The sequence below is a fragment of the Vicia villosa genome, linkage group LG7 (assembly GCF_029867415.1).
Source record: "Vicia villosa cultivar HV-30 ecotype Madison, WI linkage group LG7, Vvil1.0, whole genome shotgun sequence".
Classification (NCBI taxonomy): Eukaryota; Viridiplantae; Streptophyta; class Magnoliopsida; order Fabales; family Fabaceae; genus Vicia; species Vicia villosa.
The window spans coordinates 10,605,872-10,622,092 of NC_081186.1; the positions used below are offsets into that span (position 1 = coordinate 10,605,872).

The 16,221-nt window shown below is 39.5% G+C and overlaps 1 protein-coding gene across 1 annotated transcript; it reads right to left on the reverse strand.

Annotated features, from left to right (window-relative positions):
- Positions 1 to 14,470: 14,470 nt before the first annotated feature.
- On the reverse strand, positions 14,471 to 14,911 carry LOC131618656 (uncharacterized). The gene has a single exon (XM_058889834.1). It carries the CDS (start codon positions 14,909 to 14,911, stop codon positions 14,471 to 14,473), a length of 441 nt encoding a protein of 146 aa, XP_058745817.1.
- Between the last annotated feature and the right edge of the window lie 1,310 nt (positions 14,912 to 16,221).

Genomic DNA, 16,221 nt, shown 5'->3' on the forward strand with positions numbered 1-16,221 from the left:
CATCATCTGCAGATATGGTGTGCCAAGCAAGATCATCACTGATAATGGCTCGAATCTGAACAATAGTATGATGAGAGAACTGTGTGAAAGTTTCAAGATTGAACACCACAACTCTTCGCCTTATAGGCCAAATATGAATGGAGCTGTTGAAGCAGCAAATAAGAATATTAAAAAGATTGTGCAAAAGATGGTTGTTACGTACAAGGACTGGCATGAGATGCTCCCATTTTCTTTGCATGGGTACCGTACATCTGTTCGTACTTCAACAGGGGCAACCCCCTTTTCTTTGGTTTATGGTATGGAAGCAGTGCTCCCCGTCGAGGTCGAGATTCCATCATTGAGAATTTTAATGGAAACCAAGTTATCTGAGGCTGAGTGGTGTCAGAGCAGGTTTGATCAATTGAATTTGATAGAAGAAAAGAGAATGACGGCCTTATGCCATGGTCAGTTATACCAGAAAAGAATGAAGAAATCTTTTGATAAGAAGGTTCGACCTCGAGTATTCAGAGGAGGCGACCTCGTGCTCAAAAGGATCTTGTCTTTACCTCCGATTCAAGGGGCAAGTGGACTCCTAATTTTGAAGGACCATATATTGTTAAGAAAGCCTTCTCTGGCGGTGCATTAATTCTTACAACTATGGATGGAGAAGAGCTCCCACGTCCCGTGAATGCTGATGTAGTCAAGAAATACTTCGCCCAAAAATAATAAAAGAACAGCTCGCTAAGTTGAAAACCCGAAAGGGCGGCTTAGGCAAAAAAGAGCGTCTCGGTGGATTGAAAACCCGAAAGGGCAGTCCAGGCAAAAATTAGAGACATAAACAGAATAAAATACCCGGTGGACTGAAAACCCGAAAGGGAGGTCCAGGCAAAAGTTAGGGATTCATGGCAAGTAACTACATCAGACAAGACTTGATCATCAGCAGTCATCTGTTTATCATGAGAAGTTCAACACATTTCAACGGAAGCCTTTGCTCAGGAATTCCAAGTTGAGAGAGAGGATGAGGTCATTACATTTCAATGTACCTTTTCCACAAAATTACCACTTTCCAAACTTTGTAATAATCCATGGGGTCTTGCCTTTTGCAGGCTACCATTCTATTAAAAAAGTTTGAGCCTTTACCTTTTGTTGGCAATCTTATTTCTTTCATATCTCTCAAAATATCATTTATTGTTGATAGTAATTTTTGAAACAAAGAGAAAATTGATTTCAATAAAATCCTTTTGAAAATTATAAAAGAAGTTTTACTTTGATTCATGAGTGCATTACAAGGAATGGATATGTTGATGTATTCATGTGCAAAAAAGGAAGATTGTGTTCCACTCAATGCATCTTTGGCCTGGTTCGAATATGGTGTAGAACTCAACTACTGTCTTCTCTCAGCTCTGATGTTCCCCTAGTGTTGGGCAGCACTTAGTCTGAAGCCATCAAAAGATTGTTATAGCAGTTTCTGCTCTGGTGTTCAGCTTGAGACATGCTTGATTATGTTATCTTTCGAACTCCGTCTCTTGAGTTAATTCTTGTGCTAAGTTTTGGCAGCATATGCATCATTAACATGCATCAAAAACAGTCATACATTCACATTTGCTATCATGAAGTTTACTATCAAACAGATTGCTCTTTCATTTAGAGTGTCTTAAGCAGAAAAAAACTCACTTTCTTTGAAAATCCCCACTAAATTTGTTTCTAGGTGGATAATATGTTTCAGTTATTCTGTTCAGATATCTACGAACAGAAGATCAGTGAGTTTCTCCCTCACTTGGTCCAGTCTTTTTGGCAGCTTCTTTCCATTTGGTCATGGATTGAATTTTGGTCGCTGGACGATGAATATTGAGATTATGCATTTGTGTTTGCATCCTCAAATCTTTGAAAAAGAATGATTGATTGCTCTTCATCGTCATTGGTACCAAAAGGGCATCTCTTCATACCTTCAGTAGAACGTTGGTATGTGTTATCGTCAGTGGTACGGCGGTACATCTCTTTCATCGTCAGTGGTACGTCGATGAATTATCCCTTTTATATCATCAGTGGTACGGTGGTATATCTCTTCATGCCTTCAGTGGGACGTTGGTATGTGTTATCGTCAGTGGTACGGCGGTACATCTCTTTCATCGCCAGTGGTACGTCGATGAATTATCCCTTTATATCATTAGTGGTACGGTGGTATATCTCTTCATGCCTTCAGTGGGACGTTGGTATGTGTTATCGTCAATGGTACGGCGGTACATCTCTTTCATCGTCAGTGGTACATCGATGAATTATCCCTTTATATCATCAGTGGTACGGTGGTATATCTCTTCATGCCTTCAGTGGGACGTTGGTATGTGTTATCGTCAGTGGTATGGCGGTACATCTCTTTCATCGTCAGTGGTATGTTGATGAATTATCCCTTTATATCTTCAATGGTACGGTGGTATATCTCTTCATGCCTTCAGTGGGAAGTTGGTATGTGTTATCGTCAGTGGTACGGCGGTACATCTCTTTCATCGTCAGTGGTACGTCGATGAATTATCCCTTTATATCATCATTGGTACGGTGGTATATCTCTTCATGCCTTCAGTGGGACGTTGGTATGTGTTATCGTCAGTGGTACAGAGGTACATCTCCTTCATCGTCAGTGGTACGTCGATGAATTATCCCTCTTTATATCATCAGTGGTACGGTGGTATATCTATTCATACCTTCAGTGGGACGTTGGTATGTGTTATCGTCAGTGGTACGGCGGTACATCTCTTCATATCATCAGTGGTACGATGGTGTGATTTCTGTTAACGGAAGATTGGCATTCTGATTCAGGATGCATATTTTCTCATCCCCAGTGAAAGAGGATGCTATAACCTCTCTGACGCGAATTGTTTTCCCCAGAGAAGTTTTCTTTCCCCACCAAAGTTTCATCTCTCCAACGAAGTCTTGCCTTTCCCAGCGGAGTTATGCCAGCAAGACATTTGTTTTCCCCCAGTGGAGTTCCTTTTACTCCCCAGTGTTGTCATGTTTTATCCTCACCATATGCATTCATTAAACATTGCATAGCATCTTAGGTTCAAAAATTATGTTTTATATATTTAAGTCTCTTCGATTTTGTCAAAACGAAGATTTCCAATCATCGTATCTCCAAATCGAAGAAACTTAAATAGGGGCATCTGTCATACCCCAATTTTTGACCCTAAGATCCTATATCTTTCATATCCCAATCACTAATCAAGAGCTTCACTTGGAAGTTTAGTTTGTGGTGTTGCACTCACCTCATCAACAAGAGGGACCATCAAGCACCAATTATTGTTTATCTTGTATGCATATTGTACTAACCCAAATACCAAAAATATTGCTTTGTTTCTTTGTAGGCTTTTGTTTTGTAGGTACCAAGCCAAGACATGCAATAAACAAGACATTTTTCACATTTTTAACTGATGAAATCGATTTCCCTGCTGCGTAAATCGATTTCCCTGCAGCAATCTTCAACAAAATCACATTCTGGATAGCATGAAATCGATTTCCCTCTTGGGTAAATCGATTTCCCTAGTGTATTTTGCGCCAAATTCTCTTCTGGAACAGAGTGAAATCGATTTCACTCCTGGGGAAATCAATTTCCTTAAGGCGAAATTCAAAAAAATATAAGGAGGGAAGCTTGACATCATTTTGGCACCTTTTTATTTGATCATTTTACCAATTTTCCACCTCATCAAAATAATTCCCTTCATTAATTCCATTTTAACCTCATTTTACCATTTTTACCATTTAAATGCCACTTTAATCATCAATTAAACACAAGCTAATTACCAAATGCAAAAAGACCAAACTACCACTACTCTTGATCTCATCCTATAAATAGAGGCCACTACTCTCTCATTTCTCAAGCTTGGAGAGCCAAAAAATTGCTTGCAAATTCATTTCTCACCTCTTTCCAAAACCCTCACATAAATTTCATCTTCATAAGATTAGTGAGATTCACATTGAATCTTGCAAATTTTGAACTAAACCTCCTACATTTCACTCTTTTCTTTGTTTGTTCATCTCCAAACTTGAAGGATCTACACACTTTGTGCTTGCTCTTGAAGCTACTCCATGATTTTTGTTCAAGAAGTGGTAATTTGCTAGATCCATGATGTAGATCTTTATTGCTTGTGTTCAATGCACCTTTGATGCTATATTGGTGCTATTTGATGGTGATTTGATGGAAAATTCGTGCTCCAATTGATGTGTGATCATAAGGTGTTTGTATATTTGTTCAAATCAAGTTTCATGCCTTTAAATGCTGTTTTTGCTGAAATTTATACTAAGGAAATCGATTTCCTTAAGGCTGAAATCGATTTCCTGCTGAACGTAACTTGTTTTTTTTGAAAACTGCACTATGGAAATCGATTTCCCCCTGCATGAAATCGATTTCCTGCTGGCAGAATGTGGTTTTTTGCCTTTTTTATGCTTGTTTTGGTTTCCTACTTCCTCCACTTCATTAATATCATTGGATCTAGGATGTTGATAGGTTTGAAAGAGCCAAATCCATAATATTAGGTGAATGATATTAATGATAGTGTGAGTTGATTTTACTTTATGCATTTTATCTTCTTCTTCTCTTTTTTTTCTTTTGATCGATGAAAGTCTTAATACTTTGAGAATTCTTGTGGATTCTTAGTAAAGACTAGATCGTTACCTATTTTCTTTTCGTGCGGTGTTGCTTTCGGAGAATGATCTACATATCATTTCTCTCGCATGCATTAGCACATACAGTTTTGACCGGCCTCGTTGTAGGGTGATTTCTACATAAATCACTTGGCGATCTGCTTAACATAGCGCAATATTTCGTGTCCCGAATAAAAAAAGATCAAATATGGAAGAGAATTGTATGCGGTTGATTTATGACTTATGGAAGTTTATCGTGTAGTCGCTATGATTTTATCAAGCTTCTGATAAGTTTCCATTGAATTTAAATCCGAGTACATCCTTCACTCACCATCGATCTTCATTACTAACTTTGATAACATACTTGACAAGTTTCAAGATGGTTATCTTTAACATCTAACAATTGACTTTAATTTCCGCACTTTTATTATATCGCTCTTTATATTTCTCGCTTTATCGCTTATTTTATCATTTCATCATATTTACATTCCGCTATTTTCCCTTTGTCCACTTGGACGTTTATATTCAGCTATTTTTTCTTTGTCCATTTGGACACTATGTTTATGTTTCCGCCATTTTCTTTTGTCCACTTGGACCATACTTTACTTTTATGCTAAAACACTAATAAATAACAAAAATCTAAAAAACACATAAGGCTCTCTTTTGGACTATTGGTTACTATCCCGAGCATTTTGGAGATTTGGACTTATGGACTTAGTGCCTCTGGACCCTTATTCTATTGTTACTCTGTGATTGTTCTGTCTATCTGGCATTGGATTGTTGTCTGTTTGTGTGTGCAGGTATTTCCTTGAAAGTCCTTGATGGTTAATTCCAAGGCATTGATATAAGGATTTTACCCGAAAACAGCCGTTACTCTGCCCGATTTTCGTCAGAATCTTAATGTGCTTAATGCAAAATGGTGCTAAGACAATAAGTTCATCTGGATCCCCAAGTGATAATTTTGGTTTGGTATTGATAATTCCAAAGGATGGGAAATCTACCTTGACTCTTAATGTCAAGTGTTGGCTTCTTACTTTCGGTTAGACCGTTCTTTTCCTTAGCTTTTATTTTATGCACTAGGTTAGCCTCTTCATCTCCTCCCACTTCTTAGATTTTCAAAATCTTCTCCCTTTTTCAAAAATCTTCTTATATTTGCAACCTTTTCAAAACCTTTTCTTTTAAAATATCTTTTGCCCTTAGTGGCTTTTTCTTCAAAAGTTTAGACACTGTTAATTGTCGAAACGAGTGGCTATACCCCACGATTTTGAAATTGATTGATATAATGAGATCTTTTCCGCGTGAGAGAGCAAGTGGCATACTCGTCGATTTTATCCGAGTTGGAGCCCTTCTTTCATTTGCGATGCAAAGAACTTGTTTGTTCTCATGCTCAAGGTCAATGGCTAAGTATTTCTCTCCGACGACGATAAAGTGTTTATTCGTTTTAAAAAACTGTTTTCCCTTTAAGCGGAACTACATTAGCTCTGACTTCTCCATTGCACCGAGGAGGTATGTAGGCCCAAGGCTTAACGTTTTGCCGAGCTTATTTTAAAAATAAAACAAACCCCTTTTTAGCACACACGACACAGATTTTCAAAAAGGTTCATGTGGAGTACCACAGATATGAGGGGTGCTTTAAACCTTCCCCTCATATAATTAACACCCGTACCTGAGATCTCTTTCTTGTTTTAAAAAACAAAACTTTGGGTTTTTTGTTCTTTTCCCTTATCCTTTGGAAACAATAAAGCGCGGTGGCGATTTCAAACGGAATATTGATTCGAGTCAATCCTATGGCTTCGATATCAGATTTTCCCCGCTACAGTTGCCACGTATCGAAAGAGGATTCAGGCGGGAGGATTCGAAATAGTCTGTGTAACCGAACAAGGACAGATGGCATCCCAGGGATTCATGTGAGCAACGTGGCATCAGATTAGTGTAGGACCGTTAGGGTCAAAATTAGTATAAATAAGGGTCTTAATGTTAGGATTCCATGTGTTCATTTTATACAAATCACTCACAAATTACTCAAGTATCAAGTGTTAAGAGAACGAGTTGGCTGAGAAATGTACGTATGACACCAACACCATTTTAACATGTATAACAAGTGTTGTTTCACATGAATAGTCATATGATCATATCACAAACGAGTTTTCGAAGCAAGAACAAACAAATATGAACCAAGTCATATCAAAAGACAATTGTTTGACTATGTCCTAGGATCAATCTAGTCGATCCTGCGAGTATCCAAAGTATATTTTATAGTTTGGAGGACTAGCGGTTGTTTACCGGAAATCACCGTAAACAAATTGGCACGCCCAGTGGGACGGTGTCAAACAGATTGTTATTAATTGATTGTTTTGTTTTGTCTAGAAAATATCAAGACCTTGTATGAATCTTAGGAACGGTAAATTAACCAACAGTGCACAGCTGATTCCTAAACGAAGGTACAACAAGAAAATGGTCAATGTGGCCAGTGGAGGGGGAGATCAAGATCCCCCACAGGGGTCAGGAACAGTAGCAGCAAATTCTACGCATGTTTCGACTTCTACTCAAGGAGCGCAGGATATACCAGGTTCGACAGAATCTGCACCCATAGGTAGTTCCCAGGCTATGCCCAAAAATACATCAGGGACAACAGGGACTGTTCCAGTCTCGAGTTCGACTACCGTGCCTCCGCTCACAGGCGCAAGCGAGATACCACCTTTCTCGACAAACGCTGCAAGTCAATTATTTACCCCAGGACCATCCTCATCTGCTTTAGAAAGTTGGAGAGCCAACAACCCATATGGAATGCCATATTCATACATGGTAGGATTACAAGGGGCAGGACCCACATACACTGCACCTAACCCAACGGCGTTTTCGCCTAATGTCGGTTCGATAGGTCGAAGCGCACAAAACACATGCTTCTCTGCCCAAATACCTCCCTTAACTACCAGTAGTCAAGCGGCATTTCGACAAGAAATGGATGCAAGTAACCATGATATGTTAGGTGTACTTGCTATAGAATTGGGGTCGATCTTTAATCCATTAGCAACAAATATTACCAGGACTAACCAGGAAAATGTAGAAACATATCAAAAAATATCTTCGCAAATAGGACGAATGGCGGATTTCTTAGGAGTCCCACAAAATAGGCGAAGAAGTAACCAATCAACCTATCAAGAAGGGGACCCAGTTCTAGAACAAATTCGAAATGCAGTTCCGCCACCTAGGCCGACGCCAGTCGAACGAAATCAAGTGGTAGATTTAGAAACTCAAAGTCAAACGATTAATGTTGGTCAACAAGCAGTTCCCCAACAACAGCCTAGAGTAGTTGTAGTGGGAAGAGACGAACATCCTGACGAAGTTGTACATAGGGTTAGGAGAAACAATTTGGCAACAGAAAACAATCTCACTGCCATGATAGAGAGAATAATGGCTAATAATGGCCTTAATATTGGACTTCGACGTCCAAACTACACATCCCCCATACCTGAATATATTATGCAAACAGAATTTCCAAGAGGTACCAAGGTACCCAAATTCACGAAATTTTCAAGGGACACTAGTGAATCAACGGTGGAACACATAGCCAGATATTTGATAGAAGCAGGGGATCTAGCAGGGAACGAGGATTTGAGAATTAAATACTTTCCTAGTTCGCTAACAAAAAATGCTTTTGTTTGGTTCACTACCTTACCCCCAAATTCCATAGGCGCATGGGCACACTTGGAGAGATTGTTCCATGAACAATTCTACATGGGTCAAACCAAGATAAGTCTGAACGAATTGGCTAGCATCAAGAGGAAGGTCACGGAGCCTATAGATGATTACTTGAACAGGTTCCATTTGTTGAAATCAAGATGCTTCACGGTTGTCCCAGTAATTAGCGAGACAATTACGTTGGAGACTTCGTCCGAGACCTGGAGTAGATCCACTTTCTTCAGAAGGTTGATCAAACCAAAACAACTGGTGGAGTCCTTGCGCAGAGTTTCAATAAGATTGGTCTCAAAGATCTTTTCCTTTATCTGACGAAGGAGCGTTGGAATATCATTCTCCTTACCATCGTTCGTCAAAATAGTCGAAGAAGGCTCAAGCCGAATAGGCGAAATACCCTTAAATTCATCATAATCTTGAGAAAGCTTACGGGATTAGTCTCTTTGAGTTGCTCCAGTTCTGTAGGAGTAAGCACTGCAGTGGTCTGCTTCGAAGTAGCCACAGAAGTAACTATATTCCCGGGAGTCGAAGTTTCATTATTTCCGGGAGGAGGCAAATTAGAAGTTTCATCTGCATCTTCATGTTCAGAGATAGTGTCTTCGCTCTCGATTGGCTGGTTGATTATGTTACCACTATTTGAATTTTGTGGGATCTCTTCCATGTCGTCATCTCGATGGGTAATTGGAGAAGCATCATTCGAATGACTTTCCTCAGCACGCACAGGGGAGACGATGGTCGCGATAGGTTGAACATCTTCGAGGATTTCAGAAAGGGAAGGAGATTTACGTTGAGGGACACCTGTTACGTAAATCAAAGTTTGTTAAGACAAGAAGCCCTCAAAGAGTTGTCTATTAATCGAAGATACAAATGCATACCTTGAAGGTTGCCAAGATCAATGCTGAGGTTTGAAGTGTTGATATCAGAAGTAGCGGTGCCCACGTCATCCTGTATCGACAAGATAAGAGATAAACTCGGCTGTTGAAGTTAAGTATAAAAGTGATTACGTTATAAGGTTCAAATACCTTGTTTGAGACATTATCTAGGCTCGAGTTATGGCTTTCCACAACTGGAATAGCACAAGAGACCTTTGGAGGTGATTCATCAGAAGATATCGTATCACTCGATGAAGTGAGTTTCGAAGTTCCAGACTCCTTTTCTTTAGTTAAAGGAATGGTAGCCTTCTGTCTTTTCTTTGCTGCTTGTCTGGTACGAGGGGGAGATTTATCTTCATCATCTGAAATATTGGTGGGAGAAACTTTCCGCTTCGGAGGGGTCAGAGGCTTTGAACTCTGAAAATGCACAGTAATTAGAGTAAGCAATATTCATAAAATTGCACAAGTCAGAATGTAAGGTATGAGTATATCGTGAGTTTTTTGCCAGTAGTGACAGAGTCACTCCCGCTTGTCTTGGTGCTTTTCGAAGCTCCCGCGCCTTTCTGTGCAGGGGTTTCCTTGATACTTTTCTTTCGAGTAACAGCTGTGAACAAGATAGAAATCAGTATTTAAGTAAAGAAGGAAAATTAGTAGAAGGATTGTCTAAACCCCAACCTTTAGGTATTGGAGTCAAGACACGAACGTGCTCAAGACCTATATGAAGATGTCCTTTGAAAGTATCCAGGGTATGCTTAGTCGGGACCACTCGTTCAGCGCATTTTTTAGATTGTTCCTGAAGGATTTTAATGGCATTCCCACACACAAACCAGTCTGGAAAAGGAGGACTTAGAGCCACACCAAATTCAGCACTAGGTAGTGGAGGGAATTTTGGAGGATTAAGTTCAAAAGCCACTTCATAACGTAGTTCAGGTCGAACATATGTGAGCAATTTCAACTTATCCAGTTTAGCAGAAAACTTTTCACGTAAAGTGACCGCAGCTTCACGAACGGTCCGACTAAGGTCATCAGGCCTGTAGATAGTTTCAAAGAATTTTTGAAAGGCTTGGATTTCTTTAATATTAGTCGAAGTACCTTTATGAAAGTTCGCCTGCACATCAGCAAAAGCTTCAGTTAGTTCTTGAGTAAGGCTCTCAGCATCGAAGATTTGTGTAGTATAGTAATCTGTCCACCATTGATGAAAATCTATGGTAGAGTAAAAAGCAGGTTCGAAAGAGACGGGAGAGAGAGTGGTGATGCCAACATATTTGGAGATTTTGGACTCATATTCATCTTCCACTAGATGCAGAGTGTGTAGGCACATGTGATTCCTTTTGTCGTACATACATTTTGGTTTCAGTTGAACCAACCGAAATTGTCTTGATACCAGATTTGGTTGGTAGCAAAGAAGACAACAGTGACTTTTAGGAGATCGAAGTCGGTGGTATAACAGCTTTGAGGTAAGGAAAGCCTCCCAGATAACCATGGATTCGACTTGTTGATCTGGAGACATTGCTGGAAATTCTCGAGTAAACCACTCAGGACCCACTTTCCTTTGTACAAATGGAGCTATGGAGGGGCTAAATTGGTAACATTTAGCAAACATCATCATGTATGCCAAGAAGGTTTCATGAAGCTTGCCCGTTTCTTCTTTTGGAGTCAGGTAAGCCAATCTAATTCCTTCTACCGTTCGATTTTTTATGGTCGTATCTTCTTCATTTACAACACCTTTGTATGGGAGATGAGCTTCGAAAGTGGCATTGAGCCATAACTGCAACAACCAGAAGGGACCAGCAAAGAGAAGGGATCGTGTTTTGTAGTTCTTAACAAGGTCTGTTGCTTCACCAAGATTCTCGTAGAGAAATCCTAGAATTAATTGGCTTAAGTTTAACCTTTCACCAAGATTCTCGAAAGCCAGAGTGCTAGAAAGGAAATGTGTTCTTCATCTGTGACTTCTGTGGTCGTTAGGACATGGTATCTTTTGATAAAAGCGGTATAAGTGATTGTTGCTTCATTAAAGTGGATGGTGTCAGTATCCATGAAGTTGGGATCGAAGGTTTCCCCAGTTGGTCGAAGCCCTGTGATAGCGGCTATGTCAAAGAGAGTAGGGGTAACCATTCCACATGGAAGGTGGAAAGTATTATGAGAAGCATCCCAGAAGTGAACTGACGCTACTAGCATGGTTTGGTTATATTCTAAAACTGTTTTGGATAACTGGATCAGGTCATAAATCCCTAGTTGTTTCCAAAAAGAAGCCTTTTGTTTTTCCACTTTAGTTAGCCAAGCGTAATACAGGTCGGGATCTTTTGCTAAAGGGATTGACCTAAATCTTTCACGAAATTGGTTACATAGTTTAACCTAATTTTTTCTAAGGTCATAGTGGCTTCAATCAAAGTGCCATATGCATTGTCAGTTTTAGCTAAGATTGGGTGGCCATCTTCATCTATTTTGTTCTTGCTAACCAAGGGCCTAGTTTTGTAATAAGCAGGAAAAAATTTACCCAGAGAAGGGTTATTTCCTCCAGGTAAAGGACCCATGAAGGCGTGAATTTTCCCACAAAGTTCAAAAGGAATGATTACCTGGGAAGCGTAGGTAGCATGAATTTCTGCGGCATTTGGGTCTGGAATGTGTTTTTGATTACCTATTTGTGTAGGATTTTGAAGCTTCTGGATAGGTTGAAGAACATTTGAAGTTGAAGAAGACGCCATAGATGAGATTGCTTTAAGAACTGGGTTAAACGAAACCTAAGGGGATTTCTTTTTTTTGATGATAGGAGGAGAATAGGAGTGAAAGTTATGTGAGGGTAAAAGTTCAAGTATTTAAAGGTTTAACGAAAACCCTTTCAAATATATTGGGTAAAGGTCAAAGGACACGCGGCAGGCGTTGATTTAATCCAACGACGGTCGAACAGTTGTTAGCCTTACTCCTAATATATAGGAGTAATGATCATAAAGTAATGACAGAACATAGGAATGTAAGTTCTGAGGAGACGTTTTTGAAAATGACAAGACGTTTTGAAAGTGGAGTCATAAATGATTATGACGTTAGTCAGTTGTCTTGGAACTTTAAAAAATGAGTAAAACGAAATCTCATCATAACAAGAAACGCTTATTTCTCTTGTTTCCAAAAAAAAAATTAATTGGGGGCAATTTGTTGGCCGGAGATTTCGTTTAGAGAAAATATTCTTTGAAGAGTTAGAATTCGAAGAAGGATGGTTACTGATGACCACTTCTGAGATTAAAAATGGCTATTGATGGCCATGTTTTGAGGATGTTGTTTAAGTTGGAGTGAAGATGATTAGAATTGGAGCTAATTTGAAGTGTATTGTCTTTAAGACTTAAAATTTTTGCGAAATACGAAGGGTACTGAAGCTTAAATGTGTTTTCGTGGCATTCTCGGTTCTGATCACGTTTCCACGTATCGAAAGAGGATTCAGGCGGGAGGATTTGAATTTCGAAATAGTCTGTGTAACCGAACAAGGACAGATGGCATCCCAGGGATTCATGTGAGCAACGTGGCATCAGATTAGTGTAGTACCGTTAGGGTCGAAATTTGTATAAATAAGGGTCTTAATGTTAGGATTCCGTGTGTTTATTTTGTACAAATCACTCACAAATTACTCAAGTATCAAGTGTTAGGAGAACGAGTTCGCTGAGAAATGTACGTATGACACCAACACCATTTTAAATACATTTGTATCTTTCTTTATTCAAGTATCTTTCCAATTCCTTTATCTTTTTTGTTTAACTTTCATTTCAAAGCATTTTACGTTTCTGCACTTAACATTCTTGCACATTATTTTCTTGCACTTTATATTTCTGCAGTTTACATGCTTTTTTATGTTTTCTTTGTCGAAGTTATATTAACATGTATAACAAGTGTTGTTTCACATGAATAGTCATATGATCATATCACAAACGAGTTTTCGAAGCAAGAACAAACAAATATGAACCAAGTCATATCAAAAGACAAATGTTTGACTATGTCCTAGGATCAATCTAGTCGATCCTGCGAGTAACCAAAGTATATTTTATAGTTTGGAGGACTAGCGGTTGTTTACCGGAAATCACCGTAAACAACACCATGAAGTGACACTTCTCCCAGTTGAGGATCAAGTTGGTCTGTTGGCATCTTTCTAAAACATGAGCAAGGTTAGTTAAACAATTATCAAAAGACTTACCAAAGACCGAGAAGTCATACATGAAGACCTCCATATTCTTTTCAAGCATATCATCAAAGATAGCTTGCATGCATCTTTGAAATGTGGCAGGCGCATTACATAGCCCGAATGGCATTCTTCGGTAGGCAAAAATACCGAACGGGCATGTAAAGGCGGTCTTCTCCTGGTCTTCTGGTGCTACCGCAATCTGATTATCCCCTGAGTAGCCATCGAGGAAACAATAGTATTCATGCCCGGTTAATCTCTCCAACATTTGGTCGATGAATGGTAGCGGGAAATGATCTTTTCTAGTAGCCAGATTTAATCTTCGGTAATCAATGCAAACCCTCCATCCTGTGACTGTCCTAGTAGGGATCAACTTATTCTTCTCATTCTTTATCACTGTTGTTCCTCCTTTCTTTGGTACCACATAGACCGGGCTCACCCAAGCACTATCAGATATTGGATAAATCATCCCTGCGTCTAATAGCTTTACCACTTCTTTTCTGACCACTTCCTTCATTGCGGGATTTAACCGCCTTTGAGGTTGGACCACAGGTTTGTGATCATCTTCCATGAGAATTTTATGCATACAAATCATAGAACTAATCCCTTTCAAATCTTCAATGGACCAACCGATAGCACTTTTATGCTTCTTCAACACCTCCACAAGCTTATTCTCTTGTAAACTCTCAAGGTGCGAACTTATGATAGCTGGGCACTTACTTTCGGTGTCTAAGAAGACATATTTTAAATTCTCTGGAAGTTGTTTCAATTCAGCCCCCTTCTTTGGATCATCTTTCTTTTCCTCCACTAAAGGTTGCCTCAAATCTTCCCATCTGTTATGCCGAGATCCTCTCAACGGTGGTATTTCTTCCATCATTGCTACCACTTCCATCTCTTTTTCATCAACCACCTCTGCTTCTTCAAAAATAGACGAACTCAACACTCTCTCTAAAGGCAATTGTTGTGATGTCAAAGCATGCTCATTTGTGATGACTTGATCAATTACCTCGATGTGTTGGCTTGTGGCAACATCATCTTTGTACTTCATAGTATTTCGCACATCTATCTTTAACTCCTCATCATATACCTTTAGAGTCATCGTCCATTCTTCGATGTCTATCAAACATCACCCTGTCTCTAGAAATGGCCTTCCTAAAATGATAGGGATCTCCTCATCTTCCGGCATTTCTAGAATCACAAAATCCACTGGGAACACGAATTTGTCTATTTTCACAAGCACGTCTTCTACTATCCCATAAGGTCTTTTCACAGAATGGTCAGCAAACTGGAGTGTCATTCTTGTATCCTGTACGTTACCTATCCCCAATCTCTTATAGATAGACAACGACATAAGGCTCACACTTGCTCCCAAATCAATTATAGCTTTCTTGAATGACCTATCCCTAATTGTACAAGGAATAGTCACGGAACCTCTATCCTTCTTCTTCACCGGAATCTTCATACCCTGCAAAATAGCACTACACGTTTCGGTTAGAATAATAGGGTCACGATCGATGGTTCTTTTCTTGAAGATGATGTCCTTCATAAATTTTGCATAAGTAGGCATTTGTTCTAATGCCTCCAAGAATGGAATATTAATCTCCAGCTTCTTGAACATCTCCAAGAACTTTTTCGAAATTCTTCTCATGTTGCCCTTTTTTCTTGTTCCTTATCGGAAAAGGAAGTTTTACTGTATGCTTTTGCTCAACCGCCTTCTCTTTTGGTGTTGGTTCCATCACGACCACTTCCTCAGCTTCTACCTCATTTTCTTTTATCTCCAAGTCTACCTCCAATAATGGTTCCTCTTCCTCAGCATTATTTTCAACTACACCTTTCCCTTTACCGCTCTTAGTAACAATAGCGCTCACATTATTATGATCTTTAGGATTGGTAACTGTGGCACTTGGTAACACGCCCGGCTGTTGAGAGTTTGCTAATTGCTGTGCTATCTGACTCATTTGAATTTCCTGATTTTTAATGGAGGAACCCGTATTCCGGAAATTACTCCTCGTTTATTCTTGAAATTGAGAGCTTTGAGCTGCCATCTTTTCGATGGCAATCTCCCAATCTGATTTTCTGGTGGCCTGTTGCTAAGGTTGTTGATAATGTTGTTGAGGAGGTCTATACTATTGCTACGACTGTTGACCTTGATATGGAATAACCTCTTGTTTAGGAGCATTCCCTGGTTGATCCTTCCATGAAAAATTTGGATGATTTTTCCACCCCGGATTATAGGTTTTGAGTAGGGGTTGTTTTGCTTCAAGAAATTTATTTCCTCCACTTGATGAGCTGTAGAAACACACTGAACAGTAAAATGAGGTCCTCCACATATTTCACACCCCACTGGTTGACTTGCTTGAGTCGGTTGAACTTGTGCTACTATTTGGTTTTCAAGACCCATCTGTTTCAATCTCTGCTCAACTTCCGCAGCTACCTGATCTTCTATTTTCACAACTTGCGTTGACAATTTCATATCCACTAATCCTTCAGGTTGGCTAACACTACGATCATATAGCTCCAAGTGTTCATTGGCTGCAATAGCTTCTATGATTTTTTTAACACCAGTGGCTGTTGAAAAGTTGGATGAGCCACCAGCTGCTGCGTCAATCAATTGCTTAGTCTTCATCTTAAGACCATTCAGAAAATTTTGCATTTGTTCAGTGACATCCATGTTGTGAGTTGGGCATGCCACTAACAACCTCTTGAATCTCTTATACGCATCTCCAGGTGATTCCCTTTCCTTCTCCTTAAAATTTACAATATCATACCTCTTACGAATATAAACAGCCGCGGGAAAATACTCATTCAGAAAGGTTGACTCCATTTGTTGCCATGTGGTAATACTCCCAGCAGGTAATGGGTAGAACCACTCTTCAG